General features: G+C 51.8%; 6 protein-coding genes across 6 annotated transcripts; 3 read left to right on the top strand and 3 right to left on the bottom strand.

The window, feature by feature from the left end:
* The first annotated feature begins 590 nt into the window (after positions 1–590).
* On the top strand, positions 591–2747 carry PHACADRAFT_255591 (uncharacterized protein). Its single transcript, XM_007395440.1, has 22 exons — positions 591–663; positions 724–802; positions 856–869; positions 926–973; positions 1024–1074; positions 1126–1135; positions 1185–1202; positions 1257–1282; positions 1333–1358; positions 1416–1450; positions 1500–1524; positions 1583–1594; positions 1660–1675; positions 1729–1768; positions 1814–1917; positions 1972–2031; positions 2091–2118; positions 2171–2207; positions 2259–2279; positions 2330–2354; positions 2416–2506; positions 2557–2747. Exons 1-22 carry the CDS (start codon positions 608–610, stop codon positions 2629–2631), a joined length of 897 nt encoding a protein of 298 aa, XP_007395502.1. The 5' UTR covers positions 591–607; the 3' UTR covers positions 2632–2747.
* A 618-nt stretch (positions 2748–3365) lies between these two features.
* On the top strand, positions 3366–5392 carry PHACADRAFT_28228 (uncharacterized protein; the record flags this gene model as incomplete). Its single annotated transcript, XM_007395164.1, has 18 exons — positions 3366–3421; positions 3473–3551; positions 3605–3618; positions 3773–3823; positions 3883–3884; positions 4006–4031; positions 4083–4108; positions 4161–4195; positions 4245–4269; positions 4304–4420; positions 4480–4519; positions 4565–4668; positions 4723–4782; positions 4841–4868; positions 4921–5026; positions 5080–5104; positions 5161–5251; positions 5285–5392. 18 exons carry the CDS (start codon positions 3366–3368, stop codon positions 5390–5392), a joined length of 993 nt encoding a protein of 330 aa, XP_007395226.1.
* A 2509-nt stretch (positions 5393–7901) lies between these two features.
* Positions 7902–9671, top strand: PHACADRAFT_195192 (uncharacterized protein; the record flags this gene model as incomplete). Its single annotated transcript, XM_007395441.1, has 17 exons — positions 7902–7957; positions 8020–8098; positions 8152–8165; positions 8223–8270; positions 8321–8371; positions 8429–8438; positions 8492–8509; positions 8563–8668; positions 8804–8828; positions 8888–8899; positions 8958–9066; positions 9121–9224; positions 9280–9339; positions 9398–9425; positions 9479–9515; positions 9564–9584; positions 9643–9671. The coding sequence occupies 17 exons, from the start codon at positions 7902–7904 to the stop codon at positions 9669–9671; spliced, it is 807 nt and encodes a 268-aa protein (XP_007395503.1).
* Positions 9672–10500: 829 nt separating this feature from the next.
* PHACADRAFT_208690 (uncharacterized protein) lies at positions 10501–11411 on the bottom strand (the record flags this gene model as incomplete). Its single annotated transcript, XM_007395442.1, has 2 exons — positions 10501–11314; positions 11372–11411. 2 exons carry the CDS (start codon positions 11409–11411, stop codon positions 10554–10556), a joined length of 801 nt encoding a protein of 266 aa, XP_007395504.1. The 3' UTR covers positions 10501–10553.
* A 2246-nt stretch (positions 11412–13657) lies between these two features.
* Positions 13658–16961, bottom strand: PHACADRAFT_255596 (uncharacterized protein; the record flags this gene model as incomplete). The annotated part of the gene is made up of 9 exons (XM_007395443.1): positions 13658–14121; positions 14176–14466; positions 14518–15027; positions 15082–15665; positions 15716–16237; positions 16288–16383; positions 16437–16563; positions 16625–16653; positions 16713–16961. 6 exons carry the CDS (start codon positions 16956–16958, stop codon positions 15192–15194), a joined length of 1494 nt encoding a protein of 497 aa, XP_007395505.1. The 3' UTR covers positions 13658–14121; positions 14176–14466; positions 14518–15027; positions 15082–15191.
* Positions 16962–17163: 202 nt separating this feature from the next.
* On the bottom strand, positions 17164–19219 carry PHACADRAFT_255600 (uncharacterized protein). The gene is made up of 3 exons (XM_007395444.1): positions 18145–19219; positions 17520–18094; positions 17164–17466 (listed from the first exon to the last, which is right to left on the bottom strand). Exons 1-3 carry the CDS (start codon positions 19096–19098, stop codon positions 17343–17345), a joined length of 1653 nt encoding a protein of 550 aa, XP_007395506.1. The 5' UTR covers positions 19099–19219; the 3' UTR covers positions 17164–17342.
* Between the last annotated feature and the right edge of the window lie 69 nt (positions 19220–19288).

A 19288-nucleotide genomic window follows, 5' to 3' on the forward strand; every position in this document is an offset into this window, starting at 1 on the left:
ACGACCCCCAAAGCTGCTATCAAGATGCTGGCAGCTTCCTGTGATGCTTCGCATTGCTCGTGAGATCTAATGTACGCGTCTCGGGCAAGTTTTGCCGGTACTTTGCGGCAGCAAACTGTCGACGGAACGATTAGGTTATGTTCTCAGGTTTGCAGTCCAGTCATCTGTACCGTCCACAACTCCAATGCCGCTTCAAGCCCAAGGTCGGAGTACCCCGAAGTACCCGTAAGTAACTGTGCAGCATTTTTGCTGCAAATTAAACCGGTACTTGGCTACTCGTTCTTCGTCTCGGTTTTTCTGACCATGAGGACGCAAGGCTTGCGAAAACACAGAGGAGCAATCTGACTTCCTTTGTCTGTATCGAGAGCTTGGGGCATTAATGGCCGAGAGATTTGTAAGCGTGTCCCTGCTCCCTCTTTAGCTTGAGTTTGATGGCGTGGACGCACACTTCTCCGGATTATAGTCTTCCGCGCATATCTGGATATCGAAGTGCGCCAGTACCTTGCGTTCGCACACGCGCAGTCTGTGGTCCCCATGTGGAGGTATATAGAGCCCACTTGCAGCATTCGGTGTCGTCTCCACAGTCATTGCCGATTATACTCCAAGCATGCAGTACGACTCGACGCTGGGTGCTGCTTTGATCGGAGGGTTTGTTGCGGCTATGTACGTTCGTCGGCTCAACTCCGAAACACTCCTTCCGGCCTTGTCTGACCAGCTTCGCAGGTCCTACGGGATCATGAGCCTGCAAACGTACAACTTTTTTCAACAATATGGCCAAGGAGCGACGGTGCTAAAGCATATAGTATGTGTCCACGTTTTGCCTTCGTGGCATACACTGAGCAAGACATTCCTCAGATTCGCACCTTGTGGTATGTCTTACAATGGTCAAATTCAACTGCACGTACTGAAGTGAAGACTCCACAAGGGCCATGCACACTCTACACTTTGCCTTTGTCGCACAGGGGGTCTACACGTTCGTCGACGGCGCATTGGCTCTATCCTGTTGTAACTAACACATGGCAGCGTCCTGGTCACCGACTTTAGCAACATCGCCGCAATAACCACTAGCCCATGGTAAGACAGCTCTTCCTTGCGCAGTTGATAGTAACTAAACTCTCTTCTTAGGAGCATAGGAGTGAGTCCCTTCATATTTCGCTTTGTTCCGTACGTCAACACAGTATCAGGCAGCTTCATTCGTAAATGTCCGTAGTCTCGCTTATGATGGTGAGGATGACTAACTGATGCTATATTTACAGGCGATTATGACAATGACAGTCCATTGGTATGCTTTAACTTGCGCTGTCGTTCTGACCGCTGATCTCGCTTGCAAAGCTCGTACTGTCACCGCGTCTGGAAGTGTAGGTACAATAATGCGTATGAAACTTTGGCTGACTCAGCTGCTCATGGTATGCTAGTGAGCAACAATAGCCGCTTCCCAATAATTCCACTGGTGTGTGGCTTCCGTCTTCCTATTGTACAGGTAGTGACATTTCTGACAGGTGTGTATGGCTATCGCGACGTTTGGTACGTAGCATCTCATCTCCTGCAAGGATTCTAGCCTTAGCCAGCATCTTGATTGCAGCGTTCTCGTTATGTTAGTACTTCGAGCTCTCGATCATCTCTTCAGTGGCATACCTGACGCTCTTCGTTGGCTCCTAGCGTCAGATATTAAGCTGTGAGTACCTCTTTATTTAACTTGTATTATTCTACATGCTTACGGGACGACAGGCTTATTCTACCCTCCTTTTCCTCGTACAAATCAACTGAGGTGAGTGTCAACATCCACATAGCTATCGTGATTAACTCCTTGTAGTGGCTGCTTTTTGCCGCACTCGTATGCGGGTGCTCTACAGACCTCTGCATCGCACTGTGGCTGTGCTGGTGGCTTCTACGCCAGCGCAAAGGGCTGAGCGGCCAGTAAGGATGGCCAACATGTCATATGGCCAGCACACTGACCACCGCTTTCTTAAGAACTCACTCGATGGTGAACACCATCATCGTCTATACTGTTGCTACAGGTCTTATCACAAGGTGAAGCTTTAACGCTTGAGTTTCCACCTATTCCATGCTCTCATGTACGCTGAATCTAGCGTCGTCGCGCTTGCGGAGCTAATCACGGTACGTTCCTATTTGCTCGCCATGCTTTCGGTTCCTGAAATCCATGTCGTAGGGCGCGGCCTTGCCTGATACCTACATTTTTATTGGCAGTGAGTGTGCTTGACAATCTTCAATGGATTCACGCTTATCAACATGCGCAGTTGACTTCTTCCGTGGTGGAAGTGAGCTGTTTCAGCGAGATTTTACCCGGTAGTGCACTGACATCTTGTAGTATACACAAATTCGTGGATGGCATCGTAGGTCCATACATACTTTCGTATACAGTGTCTCAACTCCTGACTGCCGTTGTTTATTCAGGCTAAATGCTCGCGACCGCTTCCGCAGAGATATACGGCCGCAAGCAACAGTCATCACCAGCGTGCACTTTGCCAATGATACGACGACCATGGTGAGCTTTTCTGCCATGTGTCGCCTTTCCCGGTTTCACCGGCTCTCCAGAGTAGCGCCAGTGCTCCTACAGAGTCCCAGGAACGTGCACCGCCCGGCATAGTCATAGAGAAAATCGAGGTATAGGAGAGTACATGATGCTTTTATACGCCAACTCTCTTAGCTGAATATTTCGGCTATAGAGTGGCGGTACACGTTAAATGTCGAGCAGTTCCCAGCATCATACGATACATATGTTTTCGCTGTATTCTTCTGAGAGCTTTGTCTGAGGCTTACTAGATCGTGTGAGGTGATGTTGCTCACTCTGTAATCCATCATCCTTGCACGACGTTCAAATCTTCTATCAAGATGCAGACAACGTTTCGCATTGCCCATCAGATCTAATACACGCGTCTCAGGCAAGTTCTATTCAAATTTTGCGGCATTCGCACTTTGCGGCGGCATTGAACTGCTAACGAAACGATTAAGTTATGTTCTCAGAGATCGCATTCCAGGCACCTGTGTCACCCGTGTCACCCATGGGCTCCATTGCTGCCTCAAGATCAGAGTGTCCGGAGTAATCGTGCAGCATTATTACGTTTTCTATATTGAGTACACAGGGCATGAATGGTTGAGATATTTGTGAGCGTATCCTTGCTCCCTTAGACTCTTTAGCTTGAATTTGATGGCGCAGACGCACACTGCTCTCGGTTCCAGTTTTCCACCACATAGTTAGATACCGGGATGCAACACGATATTCCTGCATTCGTGCCCGCGCGGTCTGGGGTCCTTATGTGATAGAAGAGGTATAAAGAGCCTACTTGCAACATTCACTTCCGGCATCATCTCTTCAACAGTTGTTCACTAATTCTATTTCAAGCATGCGATACGACTCGACGCTGGGAGCCGCTTTGATCGGTGGGTTCATCGCAGCTATGTACGTTCGTCGATTCAGCTCCGAAACACCCCCTTCTGACCAGCTTTGCAGGTCCTACGGGATTATGTGCCTGCAAACGTATAACTTTTTTCAACGATACGGTCGAGAGGGGACGGTGCTGAAGCACGTAGTATGTACTCGCGTCTCGCCCACACGATCCACATTGATCGAGACATTCTTTAGATCCGCACTTTATGGTATGTGTTGCAATAGTCAACTTTGACCGCACCTACTGAAGTGAAGACCCCGCAAGGGCCATGCACACCCTACATTTTGCTTTTGTCGCACAAGGGTTATATACGTTCGTCGATGACGCGATGACTAGGTTTTATTGTAACTAACTCACGGCAGCGTCCTGGTCACCGACTTTGGCAATATCGCCGCGCTAACCACTAGTCCGTGGTAAGACAACACTTCTTTGCGCATTTATCAGTGATCCAATGCTCTTCTTAGGAGCATAGGGGTATGTCCTTTTGTATTCCGCTTTGCTCTGTTCATTAAGAGAGTATTAGGCAGCCTCATTCATGAATGTCAGTATGGTCGCTTGTGACGATGGGGATGATTGACCGACGCTATGTTTAAAGGGGATTACGACATTGATAGTTCATTGGTATGCTTTAATTCGCGCCGTCGTTCCTGGCTACTGACCTCACCTATGTAGCTCGTACTGTCACCGCGTCTGGAAGTGTAAGTACAACAATGCGTATGAAGCTTTAGCTGACTGTTCATAACATGCTAGTAAGCGACAACAGCCCCTTCCCAATAATCCTTCTGGTGCGTGACTTCTGTCTTCCTGCCATACCGCTAATGATGCCTCTAACAGTTATGTACGGCTTTCGCGACGTTTGGTATGTAGCGTCTCCTTTTTTGCAAACATTCCAGCCTTGAACTTGAAGATCATCTTGATTACAGCATTTTCATTGGGTTAGTACCTCGGGCTCTCGACCATCTTTTCACACCTGATACTTTGCGTTGGCTCCTAGCGTCAGACATCAAGCTGTGAGAACCTCTATAGGCGACCCGTATTCAAGCTATTCTGCATGCTTACGGGATGACAGGCTTATTCTACCATCCTTTGCCTCTTACAAATCAACTGAGGTGAGTGCCAACATCTACACGGTCGTCGTGACTAATTTCCTGTAGTGGCTGCTTTTCGCCGCGCTCGTATGCAGTAGCTTTACAGACCTCTGCATCGCACTGTGGCTGTGTTGGTGGCTTCTATGCCAGCGCCAAGGGCTGAGCGACCAGTAAGGACGGCTGGAATGATACGCGGGCTATCGTGCTGATGACCGCACCTTAAGGACTCATTCAATGATTAACAATATCATCGTCTATACAGTCGCCACAGGTCTCATTACGAGGTATGCTTCCGTACGTGTATCTTCTTGCGCCACCTGTTCTCATGCAAGCTGCATTTAGTCTCGTCTCCCTCACAGAATTGATCACGGTGCGTTTTCATCTCCGCCGATGTCGCCGCCTCTGCCTCAATTGCAAACCAGGCCGCGACTTTACCCAATAGTTACATTTTCATCGGAAGTGAGCGTGCCAATAATCTTGAAAGCTCCTGTATATTGACAAGCGCAGTTGATTTCTTCGTGGGTGGAAGTAAGTCATTCTGATGGTATTCAACGCTTTACCGTGAGGCTGATACTCTACAGTGTACACGAACTCGCTGATGGCCTCGTAGGTTTCCATTCATGCTCGTGTGTGCTGAGCTCTGACTATCACTGTGCGCCTAGGCTGAACGCCCGCGACCGCTTCCAGAGAGATCTGCGGCCTCAAGCAACCGTTGTCACAAGCCTGCAATTCGCCCGTGATCCAACGATAATCGTGAGTTTGCTTTGTATCTCTTCCCGTTCCGAGAATTTAATCAAGGCTATCCAGAGCAGCGCGGCGGTTGTGTCCGCAGGGTCCGCAGTGTTCCAGGAGCATGTACCGCCCGAAGTGATTGTCGAGAAAGCCGAGGTATAGGAGAGCGCAGGCTTTATATCTATGACAGCTTTTTATTTAAGCTTTCGGCTTCCGAAAATTAATACTTGAATTAGTATGATCGTCTGATTGGAACTTCATTTGCGGTAATATTGTGCTCATGCACAACCGATGCACGACATTATGTTTTTCGTCACGTACATGTGCGTCTTTGAGGCAGCAGAAAGTATATGCGCTTGCATGAAAGATCGTGAACCCGGAGTATGAGGATCTCAAGACAATCTTGCGTTCTGTCTTGCCGGGCACACGCAGCTGGATTGTTTCCCCGGGCCCGATTTGTCGTAGGACAGATATCTTCGATCGGCGTGGGCTAGCCACGCCTAGCGTTAATTGTATGCAAACACTGGCCAGATCTCTCCTCTTCTCACTAAGCCTCTGGGCTGAAATTGAAGGAAAATATAGGAGAGCACAGGGTACTCTTCAACGCCAGCTCTCAGTTCAGCTTTGGGATGTCGATACTTGATTTATTTGTCTGCCTTGAATACAAATTATTATATCGCATACGTGACGGAAGCTTAAGCTGGAGACGGAAATGCCCCCGAGCAACAAATGACTCAGAGGCCGACTATCTTGGGTGTGCGTAACACGACATAGCAGAAACACTGGGGAACACCGGTGGATCAGGGAGGGAGCGAGGATGATACCTGGTCATGCACACAAAGGAGAGAGAAACACTCGGATTATCTGACTATTCAGCCCCAGAGAAACAGTATGTGTGTTAATTGTACTTTCGACTCGGAGAACAACCAGCACCATGCGCCGCATAGTAAGTTAGTAACACGATGTAGTACAGGTAGGAGGACACGGAGAGATCAGGAAGGAAGCGAGACCAACACTGGCTCATGCCTGCCGCACAGTTTCCAGCCCCAGGCTGCACTGGCAATTGTGGCGATGATAATAGCCTGGATCATGTCCAGCCGTATAAGTTCGGCATCTGCCGGCCAATACTTGACTGGGACTGCCGCAAAGCGTACCGGATAGCGGACCACACGAAGTATGCCGGTACAATTGGCGGTATCACCGCCGGCTTCACTCAGTTGTAAAATCTCGGCCCCTGCGCACGAGCCACGCACACTGTCAGGAGGACAACTTGTGGATTATTGGGGCTCGGGGGGCTCGGGGGGCTTAGGGTACATTTACCATGTCTTTCAGCTCCAGACGCCTAAACGACTGCGGACAGTATTCGAGTAATGCAACAGTCAACGCAGTGGCCACTGGCCAGCATCATGCTATACTTTCGTCCAATCGGAGTCGTACGAGAGTGTGCCTGAATGTGAGGCCGAGCAATAACTTTGCAAAGCGAAAAATTTGTGCCTTCCAAACGGCTAGAACTAGGCACGTAACACGGTGTGATACAGGCAGGAGAGTACAGATAGATCCGATGCAAAGAACTCGCTACCATCCTGCGGTCGCGCCGTCACGCGTCCGTATTCGATGCCCTGCGGCGACGCCGCGACTCAGACACTGGCAGGTTCGGCATCTGCCGATCTTAATGCTTAACTGGGGCCCGGAGCCGCGAAGCACACCTGGACAACGGACCACACGAAGTATGCCGGCACAACTGGCGGTATTCCCACCCAATAGCTCGATTGCAAAATTTCGGGCCCTGAGCATGAGACACTCTCACTGTCAGGAGCGAAACACGAGGTATTCCCGTGCACTGAGGCCTGGGAGGCTTGAGATCTGCCGTTCATCCTCAGAACACAATCACAAACATGATGTCTCCGGTAAAAGCAACAGTCGACGTGGTCAGTATTATGCTATACTTTCGTCCAATCTTTCGAGAATGTGCCTGAATGTAAGGCCAGGCAATATGCTGCTCTTGCACAACCAGCCGAGTCATCTCAGCATGACTTCTTGACTTGACTCGGACATCAAGATGCAGACAATCTTGGGTCACGTTTCGCATCGCTCGTGGGAGTGAACATACGCGTTTCGGGTGAGTTTCTCAGCATCTCCGAGCCGCAGCGGCGAATTGTTAACGGAGCTGCTGGAAAGCAGTTTAGAGATCGAAGGCCAGTTGGTGACCCGCCGGCAGTACTTCTGCCAGTGCAGATGCAACAAACATGCCGCGGCTAAGTAGACATTTGCTCTTCCGGAGACTTGACATTTCTGGTCCCGAGAGTCGTGGCATTGACAAGGCCCGCAAAATCCCTTGACAGCCTGAGGCATCCAATGACCGATCCCCTTCCGTGCCGTACAACAAAGAGCAGCGCAGGTATAGTTGACAGATCGACCCGCGGATCTTCACGCTGGTTCTAACTTTGATGGCTCAGTGGGACCCAGACGCGCACTAATCCGCCCCTCCAACCTCCCACTGCCAGTGCATTCCTCAACGCGGGAGGTCAATACAGTTCACGGGTGCGTTTCTCGACCGCAATCTTCGGCTGTCTCCACTATGTGCCGGCACTGGAGATATAAGAAGCCATGCGGAACATGCACTTTCTCTCCCCTGCTCCTTCGCCACTCATTTACTGGCTTCGCCTTGGAAATGCCTTTCGACTCGACATTGGGAGCTGCTCTGATCGGCGGATTCATTGCCACCATGTACTATATGCCTCAATTTATTTCACCGAAGTTGTCTCTCCTTCGCTAACCAACCTTCACAGGTCCTATGGGATCATGAGCCTGCAGTCGTACAACTTCTTTCAGCGATATAGTCGCGAAAAGATTGTCCTGAAGTACACAGTATGTAGATGTGTCTTACCAGGAGAACACACGTTGATGAAAGTATTCCACAGGTTCGCGCCTTGTGGTACGTCTAGTAATTAATCAAATATCACGGCACATGCTGAAGCCAGGACCCCGCTAGGGCCCTCCACACCCTACACTCCGCTCTCGTTACAAACGGACTCTATACGTTAGTCGATGATACAGTAGCTGAACCCTCTTGTAACTAATCTGTGGTAGCATCTTTGTCACCGGCTTCGGCAATCTCGCCTCGGCCGCTGTTAGTCCATGGTAAGATGGCTCTTTAATATGTGTTTATAGCTTTCACCGATTCGTAGCTGTTCTTAGGAGTATAGCAGTATGTCCGTTTGTATTTGCTTCACTGACCTACGCTGATGACTAGGATGTTAGGCAAGCTCGCTCTTGAACGTTTGTCTTCTTGTTATCGACAATAAAGATGATGGCTGACGCGATACTCACAGGCCATAATGATATTGACAGTCCAATGGTATGGCTTAACCTATGCTATTGCTCTTGCTCTTACCGATTTTGTTTTCCGCAGTTCCTACTGTCACCGCATCTGGAAGTGTGAGTGGAACGATACTTAAGAAACTTCGCTTCTCCGCTGATGATCTATAAGTGAGCAATAAGAACCACATTTTAACAGCCCCAGTGGCACGTCATTTTCATCTTTCAATCAATTTAGTCTGACACTTTTAACAGTTGTGCACTGCCTTGATGACATTTGGTATGCAGCACATCTTATGTCGCGTAGACCCTAATCTCAGATCATTAAAACAATTGCAGCATTCGGGTTGGGTCAGTACTTCGTGCTCTCAACCATCTCCCATACCTGATACCGCATGCTGGATCTTAGCGTCAGAGATCAAGCTGTGAGGATCTCTGGCTCAGCTCGTGATGATCCGCATGCTTACAAGCAGGACAGGTTTATCCTACCCTCGTTTGCCGCGTATAAATCCACGGAGGTGAGTCCTAATAGCTGTGGACGGTTACACAGCATCGTAATTCATCCTCCAAAGTGGATGCTCGCCGTTACGCTCGTATGCGCCTGTTTGACAGACCTCTACATTGCGCTATGGCTGTGTTGGTGGCTCGTACGTCAGCGCAAGGGGCTGAACGATCGGTAAGAACGGCTGGAATGCCACACGGGCTGTCGTACTGACGGCCGCACTTCTAAGGACTAGTTCAATGATTAACAATATCATCGTCTACACAGTCGCTACGGGTCTCATCACGAGGTATGCTTCCATACGCGTAGCTTCTTGCGCCACCTGTTCTCATGCGAACCGCATCCAGCGTCTTCTCTCTCACAGAATTGATCACGGTGCGTTTTCATCTCAGCTGGTGTCACCGTACCCGCCTCAAGCTGCAAACCAGGCCGCGACATTACCCAATAGTTACGTTTTCATCGGAAGTGAGTGTGTTAATGATCTCACGAGCTTCTGCATACTGATGAGCGCAGTTGATTTCTTCCTGGGTGGGGGTAAGCTACTCTGATAGTTTTCAACTTCGCTTTACCGTGAGGCTGATACTCCATACAGTGTACACGAATTCGCTGATGGCCTCGTAGGTTTCCGTTCATGCTCACGTGTGTCAAGCTCTGATTTCACGTTGTGCACAGGCTGAACGCCCGCGACCGCTTCCAGAGAGATCTGCGGCCTCAAGCAACAGTTGTGACAAGCCTGCGATTCGCCGCCCATGATACAACGATGATAGTGAGCTTGCTTCGCGTCTCTTCCCCTTCTGAGGTTTTGATCAAGGCTGTCTAGAGCAGCGTTGTTGCTTCCGCAGGGACCGCAGAACCCCAGGAACATGTGCCGCCCGAAGTGATTGTCGAGAAAGCCGAGGTATAGGAGGGTACGGACTGTATTTCTATGCCGGCTCTGCTTTCGACTTTAGAAGATTAGTGTCTGGCCTATGCTTGTATGATTAGAACTTCGGCTGTGGTGCTGCGTTTAGGCGACAGCATGTCATTCATCGTGTGTATGTGTGCGTCTTCGAGGCAGCACAAAGCATCTGCGCCGGCACAAAAGATTGTGAGCTCGGAGTACGAGGGTTTAATGACGTAGCCATATTGGGTCCTCGAGAGGACAGGTAATGTCAATGATTGGCTTGGACTGGTCGCAAGTGGCGCTGCAAATTGTATGGCTCAAAATGCTAATTATTATTTTGTATATATGCAACGCCTATCGCGCACGAGGAAATTTGTGTTATGGAAATGGAGAGATGTGCACCCAAATAACACTGTTCCGAAGCCGATGTACATAACACGACATAGCACAAACAGGAGAACACCAACGGATCGAGGAGAGAGAGAGGATGATACACACAAAAGAGAAAAATAACGCTCGGATTATGCATAATTCGAATGTTTACCTGTTGCTTGAGCCCGACAGCGGAAAAATTTGTCCAGTCACTGCTCAGCGCCTTATTCTCTACTCCAGCTCTACTCCTAGTCCATACCATGTCCATGGCGGTGCGAGGTCCCAGGCTGCTGGCGGCGGCGGCAGCTTGGGACGTGGTGTCCGGGGAATGAAGGAACGTCTTGCGACCCAGGCACAGGCAGTCGGTACAGGTTCTGCATCTGCTGGCCAGTGCTTGTCTGGGGCTGCAGCTCGGGGGTGTGCTCGGCGATGGACCAGACGAAGTATGCCGGCGCGCTCTGTGGTCCTTCAGGGGGCACGTCGACGCCGAAGCGGGTCTCGGGCGGGGCGGACTGGGTACGCTGAATGTGTCTCGACGCGTATCGCGGTTGTGGCGCGACGATGTTGTCCTGGATGGTGTAACCGCCGCCATGGTGCGGGGCGATGGCGGCGCTGGGCGGCGCAGCGCGAGTTGCGGTAGGAGTGGCGTTCGCGAGGCCGCCGGCAAGCTCATCGGAATTGTAGTGCGCCTGCGTGCGGACGTGGAAGTCCAGGCCCACGGCTGTGGGCCATGGGCTGCCGAGCGTCGAAGCACCTTGCAGTTGCGGCGCCGGGATCGGCGGCCAGTGTGTGTCGAGAGCAAGGGCGTTCTGTGGGAGCTGGGCTTGGATCTCCTGCATGGTAGTGTCCTCAGGCGTCGAGCCGAGGACATATGGTGGCGCAAATGGAATGTAGTCTTCGGACTGCGGTGAGTCCTCTTCATACATCTCTATGATGAACGTCGCCCCAAATTCGTAGTCGTAGTCTTGCGTGGGGACACGGTCAATGTTTGTATGGTTAAGGGTGAATGCTAACGGAGAATTTGGATGAGGGCTCGGTTTGTAACAAGTCGAGAAACTGGCCTCACCAAAGGTGTTTGGGTAGTTTCCGTGGTGGACGCTCTCCATGACGAGATGAAGCTCAAAATTACTGAAAATGTTCCTGTGGGGATGAGAAACATGGGGACATGAGGCGAAAGCATTATAACTCGTTGGAAAAATGAACGATCAGCCAAACAGCAAACAGTAGATTTAAGGGGCACCTTCGGAGCTTGAGTACTGCTTGTCGGACCAAATGGAGGCGGCTACTACTGCAAAAGACTTGCATGCAGAGTCGGCGAGCCGGAAGCTCCTGGCCGGAAAACGTACTTTACCAAACGGTAGCACGTTAAAGACGAGCGTTCACCCCGGATGACGCTGTCCAGTAGACGATTCACTCACCCGGAGAAGATGGCTTTACGAGAGTCCCACGGCCTCCAGCGCCCCAGACACACTTGCTGGCCCGAGACCGCGAGTGCAGGAGCTGCGTTCGACGCCACCACTAGGGTAAGATCCATATGCGCAATGGGAGATTGTAGGTCCGATGAATAGAACTCTACGGCTTCTGAGCGTTAGAAATTTCTCTTGGTACCGAAGACGAAGGCGGCGTGCGTCTAGGTGCGACCATTCTGTGGTAAGGCCATTTACTCCGCGCTTCTGCTCGCTATTATGGACGTTTGGCCTGGGCATCATCTCATCAGCATAAGCCAGTAGAGTTTACATACTTCCCGGGAGCAGTAGCGTGGACCCCACAATTTAGCCTTCCCCTGAAACGCGGCAGCTGTGCATCTCCAGATTTCTTCACTCAGTCGCGATGATCCTGGTCATCGACCGCTAGCGATCCGCGGATCATGCTCGCTGCAGACGTCTGCTTCATTCCAGATATACCTTGAGTGCCCCAGCCATCATCTCAATATGCAAAGCCTAGCGCAGCGCGGAGAGTCCAAAGCTCACCAAAAGTTTTACGGGCATCGAGTGCCGCAGATGTAGCGTGGATGAGTAGGTGAATAGGTATACCCTGTGCTGGCGGTGGAAGCCTCGTGCGTGCCAGAAACCAGGGGAAGAGTTTTCCGACATAAGCGGCGCTTCTAGAAGATTGCTCCCTTCGGGGACGATATTATTCCATACCGATGATTACGCCACTAAGTGGAGAACTCTATTGTTCATCGCAACGAAAAGGTGGATGGACAGCAAGGTCGGGGAACATCACGAACCCCGCCAAGCGCCAACCACGAGAAGTCGGTAACGCTGTCGCAGGTCGGCGGCAGATCTTGAAAACATAATACGCGCGAAAATTTCCAACGGTGTGGCAGAGGTCTCTATCAGTGTATGAATCTGTGCAAGGAGTAATTTAGACCCTGATCTCGTGGTCTGGGCCGGCTGAAAATGTATATTGAGATGAGGGTGGTCAATTGGCCTGCGGAAGAAGTAGGATTTGAGTTTCAGGGGATGCCCTGCCCTTCCAAAACAAGTTGAGCTAGTCTTACCGTATTTATCGGACATCCCCTTCTCGTATGCTGTAGTGGTAAACGTGCACACTGCATATAGATCGAGGGAAGGGTACCCTTTATCCTCAGATGTTATGAGGCTCAAGATTTGAGGTCCGTACGCAAGGATTCTGAGCCTCATGAGTACCGCCGCGTGGCGAACACCTGCCTACCGTGGCGTTTGTTTCATGCCTGGGTGAAAAAGATGAAAACTGACCAAGGTAAACACGCCATGAGCGAACCAGACACTAGGCGTAGAGATGGTTCGTGATCTTGAAACTTTGCGAAGGTATTGGAGGTAGCGAAGCGTCGGCGAGCTTCTGAAAAAAATTACAAATAGACTCGCACACGACATACGACCCGCCAAAATCACAGATTAGCAGGATCGGTATGTTAGCACACGAACTGGAGTATGCCAGGATTGCTCACATTCTCAGGTTTATGTAGACGCAGATTGTGTAATTGGCAGGGCGAAAATTACTGTCTAGTAGGCGCGAGGCTTGCAGGAGACTGTATTGGTGACCAGACTTTGAGGTACCTGAGGACGACCTAGGGTGTGTGCCCGCTCAACCATCCGATATTGCTAGCTTGTGTGTGGCCACGATTTTTAGCAACGACTGCTGGATATCCAGCAGCTGGCGTTATAGCCCGCTATCAATGATACGCATGATTAATTTGTACCGAAAACCCTGTCCTAGAGGATGCAAAGTAAAGTTGCTGACTCGTTGGAGGCAGTCACGTTGCTCGAGCGTTTATTAAAGCCGCCATCGGATCGGGGACGCCGAGTTCCCGGATTAGGCGTACCCGGTCCCCGCACTGCACTTTGCATTTCCCCCTCCAAGCCATCTTGTCCTTATGTCCCTCCTTCTGCCTCTACCAAGCCCCAGGATATGTTGACAAACGCTATACTGGTCCTAGTATCTGCTTGCTACGCTCTCGCTGTCGCGGTTGGGTCCGAACGCCGGGAAATCGTCCTTGCACCTGCGCAAGAATACTCTCTTCCCAAGCACCCTGAGATCGATGCGCAGACGCCTCTAGAAGTGACCAGCCGGCCTGCTACAGGCACCACTCTCTTTGTTAGAGCTCTTCCGACGACGGTGTATCGTCCACGAGATCCAGACGCACTGCAGCATGCCCGCTTGAGGTCGCTGCGACTGCAGGAGAGCGAGTCAATCGAATGGGAACAAGTAAATGTCATAGCACCGGATGTCGAGGATAAACACACCCTGGCGCAGCTCGCACGTATGAGTGCAAACGCATACGCGCTGCCAGGGCAAAAGAACTGGTACGATATAGATCCCGTGTGGAATACGGTGTGTATTTCCTCTGCATAAGACGCTTCGAATCTGACTCATGAGCTGTGCTAGAGCTTTCCTTTCGGCTGGGAAGATCCCACAGAGGGCTTCCGCGGGCACGTCTTTACCTCTCCAGACAACTCAACTGTTGTGCTGAGCATCAAGGGCACGACGCTGAGTGGACCGACGTCGAAGAAGGACAAGTACAACGACAACCTGCTCTTCTCATGTTGCTGCGCTCGCGTCGACTTCAGCTGGATCTTCAGCCAGGTCTGCGACTGCTATGCATGGAATTGGCGCTGCGATAACACTTGTCTCAGCGAGGCCCTCATCCAAGACAGCCTCTTCTACAATGTCGGCGTGGTAAGCACTACCTCTCAGCCATCGCACACGTACAACTGAGTATTCGCGCAGAATCTCATTAGCAACCTCACAGCCCTGTACCCCATCTCGACTATCTGGCTCGTAGGACACTCACTCGGTGGCTCACTCGCCTCACTGCTGGGCACCACTTTCGGTCTGCCCGCTGTCGCCTTTGAAGCTCCGGGCGAACGCCTCGCCGCGCAACGACTGCACCTCCCGCTCCCTCCATCAGACCCGCTCTCGCTATCCTCGCTTCCCGATGCACCAGTAACACACATCTATCACAACGCGGACCCGATCCCACAAGGCGCGTGCACAGGTCTCGGCTCGGCGTGCGCGTCGGCAGGGTACGCGCTCGAGACGCACTGTCACCTCGGCAAGACGATCGTGTTTGACACGGTCAGCAAGTTTGGCTGGCGTGTCGACGTGCGGAAGCATCCTATTCGTGAGGTGATATTCAAAGTGCTCGAGAAGGAGCTCGAGATTGGTGATGGCTGGGAGATAAGCGAGGATGGACGCATGAGGGACGTGCCGAAGGCGAGGTACGAGGAGGATTGTGTAGTGAGTGTTTTCCTCAGTCGATTGCAGGATAAATTGTTCACTTCCTGTCATCAGGACTGCTTCAAGTGGGAGTTCGGCGAATTCAAGAAGCACAAGGGGAAGCCCTGATGACACTATAACACAACAATGCCACGATATCCATAATATACCATAATTCAATGACCTTACACCTTGAACTCTTTCCCACCAACGAACTTTCCTTGCACATACACTCTCCGAATGTTCCTGTTATCTCCGCAGAAGAAGAACCGTTCCAGCTGCGCCTTGAGCTCTGACCTCTTTGCCTCCTGCCCTGCCCTCTTCTCGTCGCCTGGTATAGTACCGAGCTCGCGATCTAGGTCCGCACCCCACACCTCCGGGTTACCTGCATCGCTATTCATGCTGACGAGCAACGCGTCAAAGGCCTTGCCTGGCTTGAGCGAGCCCACACGTCCGCCGATGTTGCACACGTCTGCGCCACCTTGTGTCGCGAGGTAGAGCAGCGTCGGAATCGAAAGCTGCTTGGATGCGAACGTTCCTTTGGCCGACGAAGAGCGCTCGTGGTCCAGCACGACAAGCTTCGAGGCGATGCTTGCGTGCTGGATCGCGGTGAGTATCGAGAGAGAGTAGCCGCCTGAGACGTCTGTGCCCAAGCCGACCTAGATGATGGTTACTATGTTAGCCGAGATGTGCATGTAGGCGTGCGCACTTTGATCCCTCGGTCGAGCAGCACACCAATCTTCGCGTACCCACTTCGCAAATTGAAGTTGCTCGTCGGGCAGTGGCTCACACCCGCCTTGCGGCGGTGTATCAGCTCGATTTCCTCTTCTTCAAGATACACCGCGTGCGCGAGCACTGTGTTCTCCCTCAGTAGATTGTACGCGTCGTACACGCCCGCGTACGTAATTTCGCAGCGCTCTTCTCCATCGGGAGGCGGCGGGAGGACGTCCTTGAAGAGGCTCTTCGTGTACGCGATCTCGTCCCGGTTCTCGTCGATGTGTGTCTGAATTGTTAGGCCCGGGTCGGAGAGCACGAGCTCCGAGAGCTTCGAGAGCAGCTCGGGAGTGCAAGTCATGGCGAAGCGTGGCGTAAGGACCGGCTGTACCAGAGCGCTGCTCGGGTGTGGCGTCAAGCCGCGGATGTGGGATATCACCGAGAGTGTCGACTGCACGGAGGCTGCAGGCGAGGGCTCGACGTAGTAGTCGGGGGCCTCTCTATCTACGTTGCATTTCTGCAGAGATGTAAGAGTGTAATGTGCAAAAAAAATGAGTCTGTGCCTACCCCGACAAATGCTCGCTGGCCCGCAGCGTGAACCAAGTCCGCAAGTATCTTGGTTGCTCCTTCGTGCACCGAACCGAAGTAGCAGCATGTTGTTGTCTAGAGTTGCGGTTCATTCGAGCGTGATGAGTCAGAGATGGGACTAGACGTACACCTGCATCCACTATCCGGCGTACGACGGTCGTGTATACCCGCTTCGCAAAGGACTTGTCCTTAAATTTAGCTTCTAATGGGTATGTGTAATGTTTGAGCCAGTCTAGGAGCTCATATTCCTGTCCACTATTTCGGTCTGGCCGTAAATACACCCTCCAACATAGGATACATACCGGACCTTACGCACCTTCCGATATTTGGCACCTGGCAAGGATGCTGGAAATACACCCAGATAAGCATCACAACACGCTGATTACAGCCTCACAAATACTCACGAAGTGCGTGTCAATGAACCCGGGCATGATGAACTCCCCGTGCTTGAGTTCAATGAACTCAAAATCCCGCAAATTGACCAGACCATAGCTCGCGAGTGTGTCTTCAAACTTGTGCGAAGGCACGTCGAGCTCGATCCAATCGATATTGCCCGACACCTTTGAGACACAGACGAGTGCCTGCGGCGCGGCGGTGTATTCTGTGAGGGACTTCGGGGTAATAAGAGCACCGTAGAACAGCGTGTACATCGTTGGGGCAAGTGTTGGGAGTGCTAGAAGTGACACAAGGTCAACCGGAGGGTCTTAAAGGATATAAGTCATGCACGGAAGGGGCGACAGCGGGCATCATTGTGATGGTACGCGGGACAAGCGCGTCGTGCAGGTGAGATGAGAACTATTAGGTCCGGCTTAACCCCTCAGAACATGCAAGAATCACATTCGTCGGACAGGCATGCGGAACATTACGAAAATTATATTATGTACGTTCGCCGGAAGAAACAATACAGTGCGGTGTACACCGACGAAAGCTATGAACGATACGATACATATATAGGGATAAATCATGAGTGTCGTAAGAGGTCGTGAAGAATGTGAAATTCGATTGTCGAGCTAACAAAGAACGGAATGAAGATATTACGTCCGTGTCCTTGGTGACGCTTTGCTGGCGTAAAGGTCTTTCACTTCGAAAAATATACTGAGACCGAAGGCGAGACACAAAAGACAAGCGGCAGCTGTCGCTAGATTGTACGCGTCGCACCTGCACCCAAATGAGGTCAGAACACGTCGTTGCCGACAGGACAAGACACTTACCAGCCGTCAAATTGACCAGACGGACATCGCTTACCCCAAAGTATGAAGACAAACTCTGCACCCCAGAGCAATACCATGACAGCGTCCACGGCCGCGTTGATCTTGAGCCGCTTCCTAGCTTCCTTCCACTGCGCTTCGAGAGCCAATCCTGCGAAGACGCCTCGCCGTCTGGCCCTCCGAGCCCTCCTTCGCTCCCGGGAGGGTCCGCCAAACGAGCGTGGGCCAGTGTACTCAGACTCAGTATCGGCGTCCTCGTCGGAATAGTCGTCTTCTCGCCGCCCGCCAAACATGCCAGGGTCAACTATCAGGTTAACCTGCACACCTTCTCCTGGCACCTTCCCCTTCTTCCCCTTCTTTCCTTTCTGCTTGCCGCCAGGCATGCCTGGAACTGGTAGAACCATCATGCCCTCCGGCCCATCAGTGAAGGAAGAGCTCTTGCGTGTTCGCGAACCGCAACATGCTGGGTAAATGATGAATAGGTACGTGGCGAGCAGGAAGGTGATTACAGAGACAACGTAGAGCGAGTATGCCTGCGCTGTGCCTGCCGGTGGAGGCGGAGTGGATGTCTTTATAAACTATTCTGGGAATAAGCATAACTATTCTCGTTAAGATACAGATGACGTACAGCAGCAGAGTATATGCCCGAACCAGCTGCAAGCAGTGAAAGCAGAACCTGCAAGCATCGCACAGCAACACGCTTTTTTGGACCAGTGGTGATCAACTTGCCCTTTGCATCTACGCTGCCAATCATGTGCTCTTCATCGACGACCTCCTTGGCGTCCTCGCCAAATTGGCGTTCAAGTGCACGCACGCGCTCAGCTTTGATTTCGGGATCAATGGGAGCGCCGGCCACAGATTCCGATCCCCATGGGACAACGTCTTTGGACAAGCGGTGGCCATAGTTGGATGAACGAGGAGACGAATACGCTGGGGGCAGTCCGCGGAAAGAGTCGTGCCCGTAGTCAGGGTCAAACGGATCAATCTCTGGCGATGTGTAGAGAGGCTTTGCATTAAAGTAATCTGCCGTGGGATTGTATAACCCTCGAGGTTGCGCGATGTCGACCTCATGCTCAAAGTCAAGTGGGGTCAGCAGCGGATCATGGCCGTAATCTGGCGACTGGCTCGGACGACTTGACTGAGTTGGAGGGTTGTGCAACGTATTGTAACGTGTGCTAGCAGAGGCTGTGCTTGCGGGTAGCGAAAAGGGGGGAAAATGGTGCCTAGGCGACGAAGGCGAGAAGTTTGGTGGCGATGAGAGCGAGTCGCGGCTCGCAAGCGGTCGTAGAGGTTGAGGAGACGGCGGGTATGAGTCGTATGCCTGGAAGACGGGCTGGAAGGCGGGCGCGCTGCGCGGGTCGGTGCTTCGAGCTAGCTGCCTCGCGTAGTCTGCAAGATCCAAGGCTTCGATAGAGACATCTGAGGGCTCTCTTCTCTGCATAAAGCCATGTTGAGTGTATCCTTCTGCAGAGCGACCGTTCTCAGCGTTACGCGGCGGGTTAGGGTCGAAAGGCTCCGGGGACCAAGGACGCCGGAAGCGCGAGGCAGGCGGTGGAGTATCCAAACGATTCGGTGCATACATTCTGGTCATAAAAGTCGTTAGAAGCCGTTAATAGCTGTACAGGTGTGTATGAAATGAATGTCGCGCCACGCAACAGACGCAGGAGCCTGAGGAGCGTGCGCTGTGAGGGCTTGGGTGAGGGTGGGGAAGAAGAGGCGGCGTCACGATCGTCACAGGCGTGCCTAGTCACGTTCGTGGGTCTCGTATCCGC

The sequence above is a fragment of the Phanerochaete carnosa genome, assembly GCF_000300595.1.
Source record: "Phanerochaete carnosa HHB-10118-sp unplaced genomic scaffold PHACAscaffold_5, whole genome shotgun sequence".
Lineage (NCBI taxonomy): Eukaryota > Fungi > Basidiomycota > Agaricomycetes > Polyporales > Phanerochaetaceae > Phanerochaete > Phanerochaete carnosa.